The sequence below is a fragment of the Puma concolor genome, chromosome E3 (assembly GCF_028749965.1).
Source record: "Puma concolor isolate L17-30 chromosome E3, mPumCon1.1.hap2, whole genome shotgun sequence".
Classification (NCBI taxonomy): Eukaryota; Metazoa; Chordata; class Mammalia; order Carnivora; family Felidae; genus Puma; species Puma concolor.
This window is the reverse complement of record NC_141682.1, coordinates 1,048,491-1,060,650: the sequence shown is the minus strand read 5'-3', so window position 1 is coordinate 1,060,650 and position 12,160 is coordinate 1,048,491. Positions and strand designations below refer to the sequence as shown.

The 12,160-nt window shown below is 51.3% G+C and overlaps 1 protein-coding gene across 16 annotated transcripts in view; it reads right to left on the bottom strand.

The window, feature by feature from the left end:
- SUN1 (Sad1 and UNC84 domain containing 1) overlaps positions 1 to 12,160 on the bottom strand; it is a 54,297-nt gene that overhangs the window by 16,718 nt on the left and 25,419 nt on the right. For 6 of the 16 annotated variants that reach the window (XM_086691348.1, XM_086691352.1, XM_086691346.1 and 3 more), the window contains 8 exons: positions 6,724 to 6,921; positions 6,082 to 6,165; positions 5,663 to 5,773; positions 4,447 to 4,545; positions 3,804 to 3,897; positions 2,014 to 2,072; positions 1,723 to 1,868; positions 1,087 to 1,263 (listed from right to left, as the gene is read on the bottom strand). In XM_086691348.1, the coding sequence (XP_086547474.1) occupies positions 1,087 to 1,263; positions 1,723 to 1,868; positions 2,014 to 2,072; positions 3,804 to 3,897; positions 4,447 to 4,545; positions 5,663 to 5,773; positions 6,082 to 6,165; positions 6,724 to 6,921 (968 nt within the window). The remainder of the gene's footprint in view (positions 1 to 1,086; positions 1,264 to 1,722; positions 1,869 to 2,013; positions 2,073 to 3,803; positions 3,898 to 4,446; positions 4,546 to 5,662; positions 5,774 to 6,081; positions 6,166 to 6,723; positions 6,922 to 12,160) is intronic. The other 10 variants (XM_086691350.1, XM_086691351.1, XM_086691353.1 and 7 more) reach the window with 8 other exon arrangements.

The following is a 12,160-nucleotide window of genomic DNA, read 5'->3' as shown; positions in this document are numbered from 1 at the left end:
AGCCGGGAACAAGCGGGGGGGGGCAAGCGGTGGGCAAGGTGGGGGGCACGCTGGGGGCAAGCGGGGGCCGTGCAGAGAAGGTGTAAACTGTGCCCTGTCACCTGACCGTCCTCCCATGTTATCAACACATCACAATGAAAACTAGTGATGTTCCTCAGGCCAAACCAGAGTTGAGAAAAGGGTCATTCACTCCACTAACATTCCTTTTGGTCCCCATCAGGTGTGAGAAGACAGTGACTTGAAAGGTGGGTGGGGAAGGTGGTGGGCGGGGCCATGGGGTGGGCAGTGCTCCCCCGAGGCCAAGTGTGGGGGTGCTGGCGCTTAGAGACAAGAGGCAGGCTTGCCCAGGGGCACGGCAGGACCAGGTCCCGCGCAGGGCCTTGAGGGTGCCCAGGCTGGAGGCCAGCGGCACCAGTGAGGGAGGGGAGATGGGCTCACGCCTTGACTCTGGTGCTGAGTGGGGAGGGGGCTCTTGGTCGAGACCAGAGACGTGAGGGAACAGCAGGTTGTTAGGGCAAGGGGCAACCCGTATTTGAAAGATTTCAATCCAAAGCATCTAAATACTGAATAAACACGCATGTTGGAACCTAAGAAAATAAACATCAGCCGTGGGGAGAGTGGACTGACAGGTCTCTCCTTGAGAATATACCAAATAAACAAGACTCTCTTCAGGGTTCCGGACAGAGAAGCAGCTACTCTTAACCGCTTGATGACCGCGAGACATTTTACATCAGACTTGAACTTTTCAAATCAGTGTTGACAGGAAGTGCAAAGCAAATCCCTACTGAGATGAAACGTCACTGAATTGTGACAGGCCATTTTCAGATTAAGACGCAGGCCAGGAGCCACCTGCAGAGCGGGGTACCCGGGCACGAGATCTCCACGCTGCCCACCGGAGCTCCCGGTCACGGGACAGCACGCAGCTCCCAACGACCGATTGGCACGGCCACCTGTCCCCTCCGTGCCTCTCCCACTCTTCATCCCCACGAAGAGAACAGACCCTGGGGAACTGCTGGGCACAACCTCGGAGCCCGACAGTCCGCCAGCACGTGTGGCCCCTGAAGGCCGCCCCACCGCTCTTCTAACCAGGGACAGGGTCCCGCCGCCGTCTCCGTCCATCTGGTCTATCCGCGCCTGCAGTCTCCGAAGCACAGCCGCCAGCTCTCGGAGCTTCTCGTCGTGGCCGTGACACTGTCCAGACAACGAGGCCACCTGCCTTTCCACCTCGCTCATCGGACGCCGGGGGAAAGCCTCGCCGCCGCCCTACAACAGGGACAGCAAGTTCCAACCGCAACACAAATGGAGAACTCCGTCTGGCGTCAAATAATCTGAAGTGCAATTTTGAGTCAAAAGCACAAACCAAACACTGCAGTGAAAGGTCCCCTAAACGCTACGGATACACAGCGTGACGATGGCCGTCATCAGGGATTTTCCCCACGTGGCAGACATGGGGGGTTGTATTTTCTTCTTCATACACTCTGTATTTTCCAAAGTAGTAAACGCTTTTTTTTTTTTAATTAAAATTAACAGAATGAGAAAATTTAAATAGGCATTACCCAAACTATCTCCGAACATTTAAGGAGCAAGTCTTAAGCCTTGCCTATCTGATGTTTAAACATACTTTCTAACACAGGGCAGGGCACCTGTTCCCAGCAGTACGAAAACCTACTGGGAGGACGACGGATGGGGAAGGCCGGAGAAGGGGGCTTCCTGGGTGGCTACCTCTGGCGGCTGGCTCAGATGAGGGGCATCAGGTGTGAAGGTGCCCTCAGGGATGTCCACCCTCTGGGTTCCGTGCGCACGTGTCCAGTTGAACACAGGAAGGCCTGACAGGAAGTGTCCCTGGCCACACAGGGACAGACCTGCACCTAGAAGAGGAGAGGGACCAAGCTGCACGTGCATGTGCAGACAACGCTCTGCGCAACGTGCACCGAGGTCCGCAGCCCTTTCCCTCCTTTCACCTTTACGTGTGTCCGTTAATCATCTGAGGTAAGTAGGTCGAATTCTACTTACCTAGTAAAAGTAATAATGGAATGAACAAGATTAAAAACTTGCAAATGTTTCGAAGGCACCTAGGAATAAGAAGAAAAATATTACCTTGGAAAAAGAAAGGGCAGGATCGCCATTCCATTTTACCTCTCTGCGTAATTTCATACCAAATAACCCCCCTCTTATCTCAAAATGAAAGTCGACAGTATTAGAAATGCAGTTACAGCTGTCTGTCTGTTTGCAAAGTAGGCTCCACACCTAACGTGGGGCTTGGACGCATAACCCAGAGCTCCAGCATCGCAGGCTCCCCGACTGAGCCAGCCAGGCACCCCCTCGGCGCCTACAGGGGAGCCTGTCCATAAAATGATGTCTCCTGGCCCATATTAACCATCGACTATATTCACTAACTCTTGGCATGCAAGGTGCCACGCAGGGCACTAAAGAGCTTTGGTCACTAGCCACACTAAGGTCACTGGGAGCCGGAGGAACTGCCCGGTCTGGCTCCCAGTCCTGACCATCCCCCTCCCGACCTGGGTCACCCCTGTACTCTGAGAATGACAGTGCCTTTCCTTTCTCACAGAAGTGGTCTGAAAGATTAAATAAAAACACGAAAGCACTTTGTAAACTATTAGGTGACACAGGGGCGCCCGGACGGCTCAGTGGGTTAAGCATCCAACTCTGGATTCCAGCTCAGATTATCATCTCACAGTTGGGAGACCAAGCCCTGCATCAGGATCCTACTTAGGATCCTCTCCCTCCGCCCCTTTCCCCCTCAAAGGCGTGTGCACACATGCGTGTGCCGTCTCTCTCTCAAAAATTAAGAAATAAAAATAAAGTGATATAAAATAGGCAAGACATTAATATACTGAACTATAAAAATGTAAATAGAACATTAATCATTATAAAACATCAAATCAGGGGTGCTGGGGGCCTCAGTCGGTTAAGCGTCTGACTTAGGCTCAGGTCATGAGTAAACATTAAAAAAATAAACAAAAGAGGGGCGCCTGAGTGGCGCAGTCGGTTGACTGTCCGACTTAGGCTCAGGTCATGATCTTGCGGTCTGTGAGTTCGAGCCCTGTATCGGGCTCTGTGCTGACAGCTCAGAGCCTGGAACCTACTCCGGATTCTGTGTCTCCCTCTCTCTCTGCCCCTCCCCAACTCATGCTCTCTGTCAAAAATAAATAAACAGTAAAAAAAATAAAAATTAAAAAAAAATAAAAACAAACAAAAAAAACCCAAACAAAAAACCCAACAAATCAAATTATGTCCTGCAATTAGCACAAGGTCAGTATTTTATTATAAAATTTTTTTTAACGTTTATTTTTGAGAGAGACACAGTGCAAATGGGGGAGGGACAGAGAGAGAGGGAGACACAGAATCTGAAGCAGGTTCCAGGCTCTGAGCTGTCAGCACAGAGCCTGACGCAGGGCTCGAACTCACGAACCACGAGATCATGACCTGAGCCGAAGTCGGACACTTCACTGACTGAGCCACCCAGGCATCCCACAAAGTCAGTTCTTTAAAACACCAAGTTGAGGGGCGCCCAGGGTGCTCAGTTGGTTAAGTGTCTGACTCTTGACTTTAGCTCAGACCATGATCTCATGGTTCATGAGTCTGAGCCCTGCATCTGGCTCTCTGCTGACAGCCTAGAGCCTACTTGGGATTCTCTCTCCCTCTCTCTCTCTGCCCTTCCCCCTTTGCTGTTTCTCTAAATAAATTAATTAAATAAATAAATAAATAAATAAATAAATAAATAAATAAATGTTTAAAAACAAACAAAAAACATTGAGTTGACATGATACTGGTTTTCTTACCTTGTAAGAAGAAACACATTCAGCCAAGAAATCAAAGTAACAAACTGGTACCATCCAATCCCTAGCCACCAGAATATTCCAGAGGCTGCCTTCCCTAAAAGAGAAAACACCAAACATTCTAAAGAAATGGTCTTCGGGAAATCAAATTCCTAAATAGACAGTTTTCGTGAAGGCCAAAAGAGAGCACAAGGCAACGTGCAAACAAATATCACGTAAGTATGCTTAGATGAAATTAGGGATGGCGCACATTAAGATGCCGATCGTCACGGCAGGAATATCCATACAGTCAAACACAGGGACGTCATAAGCACAAAGCAATATGGAATGCTGACAGAGCCACAGAACAATGATAAAAAGGGGAAACCCCAAATTCATGCATTCTCAATTACAGTTAACGCAAGCAGCTAGACTTAACACGGGACACAACACAGAGGAGAGACGAAGACGCTCACACACCCTCACACACCCGAGAACACAGTGTGTTAGCACTTCTACGCAACCGAGAACGAAACATGTTATGTCAAGGATCAAAGCACGTAGCCCTGAAATGAAACTTTCATCTGGTTAGATAAGTCATCTCTTGCAGGCGCTAGCTGCCCAAAGCCCTGGAGAGAGCGCTAACACAGAGAGCCAGAATAACCACCTGGAGCAACCACGGCCAACCAAAGGAGTGACAACAGTGTCTTCGACACAAACCATCCGGAAGCTCCAATCCTCTGCAGCATCTGTACCAAGAGGTGACCTGTGATAGACAAGACGTGTGCAAGAGGGGCACACTCAAAACTCACACCGGAAAACCAGCTCTCCATAGTTACAGTACAAGAAATTCCCACTGGGATCCATTTTACCAAGACTCTCAAATCAGTTACGTCAAGAGCCTCTTCTCAAAGAGAAGAAATGATCAACTATTTAAGTCCGAGCGAGATTCTGAAATTCAATTATGAAACGCCGCCGCGTTCACTTCCTCCCAACGCAGGGAAGGCAGACTCCCCTACAGAAAGCCCTGAGGGTGGCGGGCAGCTACCCCCACGCCCACCGCTGGAGCTAACAGATAAAATCTGTGGACACCAGCAGTTTAACGTGCTCTAGGTGAGACCACGGTGACTCCAAAACCATAGACTTGGTCTTCACTTGATCATTCTACAAGTTAGCACTTCCTAGTGAAAAAGTATTTTGGAATGACAAACGGCAGTACCACTGGGTAACAGACTAACATGATAGACTTTGGTTATCAAACACCACGCATCACATAAGGCAGAAAAACTGCTGAAAGTTATATACGCATTTGCGCGTTGACTCCTGACGCTGTTAATTCCAACATGCCTGAGAGGAAAAGAAACATCGTGGAACAGGAGTTCTTAATCTATCATTTTATGTTTTAACTGTTAATACGGTACAGTTAATACTGTTAAAACCGTATGTTTTAACTGTTAATACAGTTAAGAGGCCATTACTTTTGGAGTTTAGCTTAAAAAAAAACTCTAAAAAAGGTGCCCCTTTAGCAAGAAACTTAGGGGTGTAAGTTAGAAAACATGTAATTGTGCACGTACACGTCCTTGCCGCAAAGGCTCAGGACACGGCGGTCACGGGAGCGATGCACAGGGCAACGGCTCCTACTGAGCTCCACCCGGGAGGACGACCAGCCTTTCTAACCCGTCGTGTCACCTCAAGCAGGTTACTTCTCAGACGTTTAGCCTGCACTCGATACGTTCCAAAGGAGCTTTCCGACAGAGACATTCTCTGTATTTCAAGCTAAAGTCAGTACTCTTCCTGTCAGTTTTTACAACACAAACAAACAGGGAGCCACAGCATTTGCGAAGAACGTGATAAGAACAAAACAAAAAGGTGTGAGACACAACCTGCGTAAGAAAAGACGTGCCAAATGGCCCCCGCCACCCTCTCTGGCCTTGAGGACCGCAAGCGGATGTCTGTGTGCGTTTCAAGGAGCTTCTTCCCCTCACGGCCATCGCCTGTGGGTGGTGGTGACAAGCAGTTAATTTGACAGATTACCACGCAGACCTGCTCAATCTCGACTGTGCACAACAATGGCGGTTCGCAAACATTAGGAAACTCAATTACGCAGGAAAATATATGCACGGACATGTCACAGCAAACGCAATCTGGGGCTGCCGGCGCCTCTTACGAGGGGTCGGCCCGCGCTAACCCGCGAGGGCTGCGCGCCCGGGGGGCCGTGGGGCCGTGTCCACGGGTTCGCGCCACCACCTGCGGCAGCCCCCGCCAGTGCCCAGCGTCCCACCCGCGGCGCGGCCATACTTACACGGGGACTCCCCGTTTACACTGACGCGGCCGTCCTCTCTGAGAAGCCCTCCTACATCCACTGTCCCACAGTGACCGGAAAGAGCTGCAATACACGCAAAAAAGGCTCAGAGACGCTCGCGGAGGCGGAGTTCGGGCCGGAGGGCACGCGAGGCCAAGCACGCGGGCCTCAGGCCGGCCCACGGCGCAGCCGCGCAGGGGAGGCGGGGCGACGGGGCGTTGCCAGGGAGACACTCGTGCGCGGGCCCCACCTGGCCGAGCAAGGCACCCACAGCCAATGCAACAGAGACGGACCGGCCTGCTCAAAGACGGCCGGAGACCACTACCTTCTAAGTGCCATTCAAATAAGCTACTTCTGCCTTCAAGAGGGAATACGAATCGAAAGTGGAGTACGTTAACTTTTTAAAAAGTGACTTGAAAAACATTTAAGCGCTGGTCCGCTTTCAGAAAACAGAACCAAAGCAGCACATGTTAGAGAGTTCCATAAGCCCCTTATAGGAAGACCCGAACAAAGCACGAGAAAGTCCGCGGAAAGGGCGTGAGAGGAGCAACGTGGATAAAGCGCCACGCAGGAAAAGCGGTGCTTTCTCCACCTTGAAAGCATGATTAGGTGGAAAAAGGAGGAAAAAAATTATTTAAATACCTTTTGATTCATGGCTTTTTGACTTATAGCTTTTTGATTCACGATCTTTTGATTCGTAACTTTTCAATTTGTAATTTCCTGATTCATAATTGAGCTTCATTAAAACCACTCGGAAAAGGTGGGCTAAGAATGACGACAGGGATGACGAAGTGTCCGTGGCCAGCCACAAAATCCTATCCGTGTGGAAAGAGGCACCGCCTATTGAAAAACCGTGAACAGAGTTATTTCTTCCCACAGGGCCAACATCTACTCCCCTAAAAAGTCAGAGAGCCAAATTATTCATCTCGGGAAGAGCAGAACCAACTCTTCAAAGGTACATCAGAGAGGACTTGGGAAAAGCCCTGACGACAAATGTCACCGCCTCGCGTGCCACGTGTCACCTCCTGACAGAGGCAGAGCGACACGGCAAACCTGTAACGGCGAGCCCAATGCCAGATCTCTGGCCCAGGCGAGCCTGCACAAAACAGCCAGTCTGAGGTAACTGCACCCCCATTCTGCTGACGTACACCCCAAATCTACATACTGCTCGACAGCCCCTCCCTTAACTGGCCTCTGGCCCGCCCAGTTCACTCTGTCACCTGCCTACAAAAGGACCATCAGATACGACCAACGGCTGCAAAGATGCCTGCGCCAGAAACCACCGGCAAGAGCGCCTGGGAGGAGCAGTTAACTTCTGGAACAACTAAGCCAGCAATCCTCAGCGGTCCTCTCTGCTTTTTATCAGGGCCTAGAGCTTCAGAAGATACGACGTGATCTCTGCTGTGTCCAACCTATTAACCTAAAATGTGCAGGGCGATGGTCTACAAGTTCCAGTTGCCGGAACTCTGCATTCCTGACAGCTCCCCTCACACGGAGACCCGGTGGCAAGGCCAGGGCCTGCCCAGAAGCGCTTCTGAGACCGGTCCCCGTACCGCCCGGTCAGGGGCCCTTGCGCCAGCGTGCGGCAGGAGGCCAGCTGGGACTGCTGAAGTCTGGGTGGGTGTGATTTTATTTTATTTTTTTTTTATTTTTTATTTTTTAATTTTTTTTTTCAACGTTTATTTATTTTTGGGACAGAGAGAGACAGAGCATGAACGGGCGAGGGTCAGAGAGAGAAGGAGACACAGAATCGGAAACAGGCTCCAGGCTCTGAGCCATCAGCCCAGAGCCCGACACGGGGCTCGAACTCCCGGACCGCGAGATCGTGACCTGGCTGAAGTCGGACGCTTAACCGACTGCGCCACCCAGGCGCCCCCGGGTGGGTGTGATTTTAAAGAAATAAGATGAGGTGTTTTGTTTTTTTTTTTTATGGAGGCCATTTGTGGCCTAGAGTCCGGTGCCAAAAGCACCGTGGAACCCGTGGACCGTGGTCGGTCCCCACTCTGCTCACTCTCCTGTTCTACGCTCCAGTGAAAACTGGCTACAAAGCTCCGTACAAAGAGAAAAAACTTACTGAGAGGTAACACGTAGTCTGGTTCCCTGATAATCAAAAACACTGAAACTCCATTTTTTACCCACCAAGTTGGCAGAAGTTTAAAAGGAAAAACGGAGCCCTGGCGAGAGCACACGGGGCGGGGACCCGCATGCTGCCGTCCTGGGAAAACAGTGCGGGTCAGTCTCTGGGGAGTCAACTGGAGAATCTATTTAAACTGAAACTGCACATGGGGGCTCCCGGGTGGCTCAGTCGGTTGACCATCCGACTTCGGCTCAGGTCATGATCTCACAGCTCAGTGAGTTCGAGCCCCGCGTCGGGCTCTGTGCTGATGGCTCAGAGCCTGGAGCCTGCTTCTGCTTCTGTGTCTCCCTCTCTCTCTGCCCCTAACCCACTCGCATTCTGTCTCTCTCAAAAATGAGTACACGTTAAAAAAAAATTTTAACCTGAAACTGCACAAAACCATTTTCTTCCCAGAGTGACATCAATGTAGGAAGTGCAAGTAGAAACGGGTTTTAACTACTTAATTGCTAACTGCGGCATCTTCAGGACAGAGGCTTCTCCTGATTTAGGGTCCAGCCCTCGTGTCTCAGCTGCCCAGCTCAGGGACGGCGCCTGCAGCTGGCCCGCCACAGCTGTGTCTTCACTGCATCTGCTCGCTTGGTGACAGCCACACCCCGCCTGGTGGCTCCGCTGCACTCACCCAAAGGAAGCAGGCATTTAAGTCCTTCTTTCTCTAGAGCCTGAGGCTGGTCCAATAAGCAAAATTCTGCTGTAAGCCACCACGACAAGTGACAATTTTTCAGAACAGTGACCTATCTTTAACTTCTACCTTTTGTTGGGGGCTTTATGCGTTGCCTTAGGCAAGACAGAGACTACAGAAGAGTCTGTTTCCAGATCCCCTGGTGCTTCCCTGGGAACACAGGAAGGACTCAGGTCAGCCTGAGGCCCAGGAAGGCCCTGCGGGCGCTAGGCTCCTCCCAAGCTCCCAGCTTCCTAAGGGGACTCCAGTCTGGCCCTCTGCACGCACCCCATCAGTACCCTGCTCTGGAGAGGACGGCTGGATGTTCCAAAGGAAAGACGTCCGAGCCTTTTAAATGTAAAGCCTTTTTGATGTGAACCACATCAAGGGTGTACTTCACCCGAACCTCAAAAGGTCCAGTCCTCAGAACCCACATGGCTCTGCGGCCTCGAACGCACCCGTTCTGGTTTTTCCACCGCACGGAAGGATCTGCCCACGTACACACATAGGTACGCAGAAGGAGACACACCCGAAGAACGCTGCTTTTAAAGGGATACAAACAAAAAAACCTGAATGTCCGTCTGGATACGAAACTGATGAACTAGAATTTGGCACGTGCACCTAGTATCACAGAGCTGTCAGAAATCAAGTCACTCTCACTTGGCACATAAAATGAAGAAAGATGCACAGCCATACGCGTGCATTTAAGACAAAACAGAGCACGTAATTCCATAGGTACAAAAAAGCAAAATTTAGGTGGGAGTTGCACAACATTGTGAATGTACTAAAAAATGCCATTTAATCGTCAGCTGTAAAATAGTTACTGGTTAATTTTTTTTTTTTTCAACGTTTATTTATTTTTGGGACAGAGAGAGACAGAGCATGAATGGGGGAGGGGCAGAGAGAGAGGGAGACACAGAATCGGAAACAGGCTCCAGGCTCCGAGCCATCAGCCCAGAGCCTGAGGTGGGGCTCGAACTCACGGACCGCGAGATCGTGACCTGGCTGAAGTCGGGACGCTTAACCGACTGCGCCACCCAGGCGCCCCCTAATTTTTGATGTTATGTGCATTTTACCTCATTTTTAAAAGCAAAAGAATCCCCCATGATCCACTCCTCTCAGCACCAGCTCCTTCTAGAAGGGAGACCAGAGGGGGTGGAGGAGGAACAAGGAAAAGGGAAAGGAACTTATTTTAGCTGTACCATTCCAAAGTTTTACAACAAGAACATAATTAAAAACAAAAATACTGACACAAAACGAGTGTGGGGTTAATTCACGCAGCGTGGTCTGGACCGGGCGATCAAGGGAGAAGCCTGCTGGCCCCACCGTGTAGCGGGGTTAGCTCTGGGTGGAAGGGTCCAGGAGACTGTAATTCTCCTTGGGCATCTCTGTGGTTTCCAAATGTTCTTCGATAGACACTTTGCCCAAATAATGAGAAGTAGACGTTTGTTAAGAGTAGTAAATTAGTGTTGGTCATATGATCACTGTTCTAATTTAAAAGAACAAGGCAGGTGATAAACACAGAAGCCCGAAGCAAATAAAAATGTGTTTTCTCCACAAAAACATTCAAGACCAACTCAACGAGAAAGTGCAAGGGACCCCCTGCGGCGACTACCAGACCCGCACTGGCTCCTCCATCCGAGCGGAGCTCGGGCCGCTGGCCCCTACCTACAGCGTCAGGATGAGGACAGGTGGCTGTGGGTAATAGACACACGTGACCTCTACTATGCTACGAGGGAGGGGCCATCCCCACTAGTATGTAAGCACCGTCGCTGCACCAGGCGATGGCTGTGGAACGCACTTCCACTTGAAGAACGACGTTGTGTTCCACTTGGTGGGTGACAGCGGGCTTCAAAATGCAGCCTCAATGTAGCCACACACACAGCACCTTTGATGGTGACACAGAGTTCAGTCAAGTGCCGGGCTTTCCCCCGGATGGTGAGCCCACAGGAAGTGGCGTGGCATCTCGGGGACAGCGCCCTGGAGGCACGATACCCGGGTCCAGGTGCTAGCCCCGTCCCTTCCCAGCGAACTTCCTAAGCTAATGCCTGGTGCGCCAGTCTAGAAGACATGCATGGCCACGCTGCAGGGGGCTGCGGCGCAGGCCAGAGCACCAGGGGCAGAGAGCGCCCCGTGACACTGGCTCCACAACCCGGAAAGTCCAGGAACAGAATCCTCGTGTCCGTTGGGCCCCTCCCCCTCCCCTTCGACCTATTCTGCTAGGTTAGAGCCAACAGTGTCAATGACCTACAGTAGCCAAACCAGAAACTTGAGCCACAGGGTAAGATGCTAAAATGGGAATAACTCTCAGTCCTGGGACCATCCTTCATTACCTCAAAACAATCATCTGAAAAGTACTGCGTGCCGTTACATGCGGGGCACAGCCGGGAACATGGTGAGACACAAATGACGGGCCACCCTCCTGGCCACTGGCCCTGCCCTGTCCTCCCGAGGAGGACCTCGAGTCTGGCCCAGCATGTGGGCACTTGCATTAAACAGAGGAGTGGCGGAAAGCTGGGGAACAAGGCCATGGCTCCCTGGCCTCTCCATGCTGGAGGTGAGCGGGAATCACGGGGCAGGAGTCACGGACGGAAGCTGGCCGGGGATCTGCAGCCACGCTCCCCTCAGGGACCCGGGCCAAGAGTAGAGCCGGGAGTGCCGGGCCAGGAGGAAGCCCGCAGGCCCGCCTGGAAAAGCCACGCAGCCCTGGCAGTTCTGAGAGGCAGCCGAGCGCCTCCAGGGCCACCTCCGAGGACCTCCCTGTTGGAGCGGGCGCAGCCGGGACTCAGAACGGGGCCCACCTCCACCGGGCGAAGGGCCACTGCCTCCCTCGAGGGCCTCCCCCAACAACTGCCCCCGCCCCATGTTCCAGCCGAACCGTCCCTGGAGCGGAAGTAACGGCACAGACCACAGAACACACTTTGCTCATCTCCTGCACATAAGCCCCCGCGGCCGTCGAGGCCAAAGCACCACCACAAAGCTGTTCCCGCCACATGTGGGAACGCCTATGATCTCGTGGGAAAATAAAGTGGCCGCATGGCGCCACTACGGTTTCAGGGAAGGACTCTTCTTTGCTCACCCGAAGTTCAAATTCACAGAACTTCACGCACTCCTGGGTATAAAACTACAAGCCACAGAAAATGAATTTATTCAAAGAGGACAAGGAAGAACAAAGCTAATTTGGGGCGCATTTCTTTTTTTTTTTAATTTTTTTTTTTATGTTTTATTTATTTTATTTTATTTATATTTGAGAGAGAAACAGACAGAGAGCGAGTAAGGGAGGG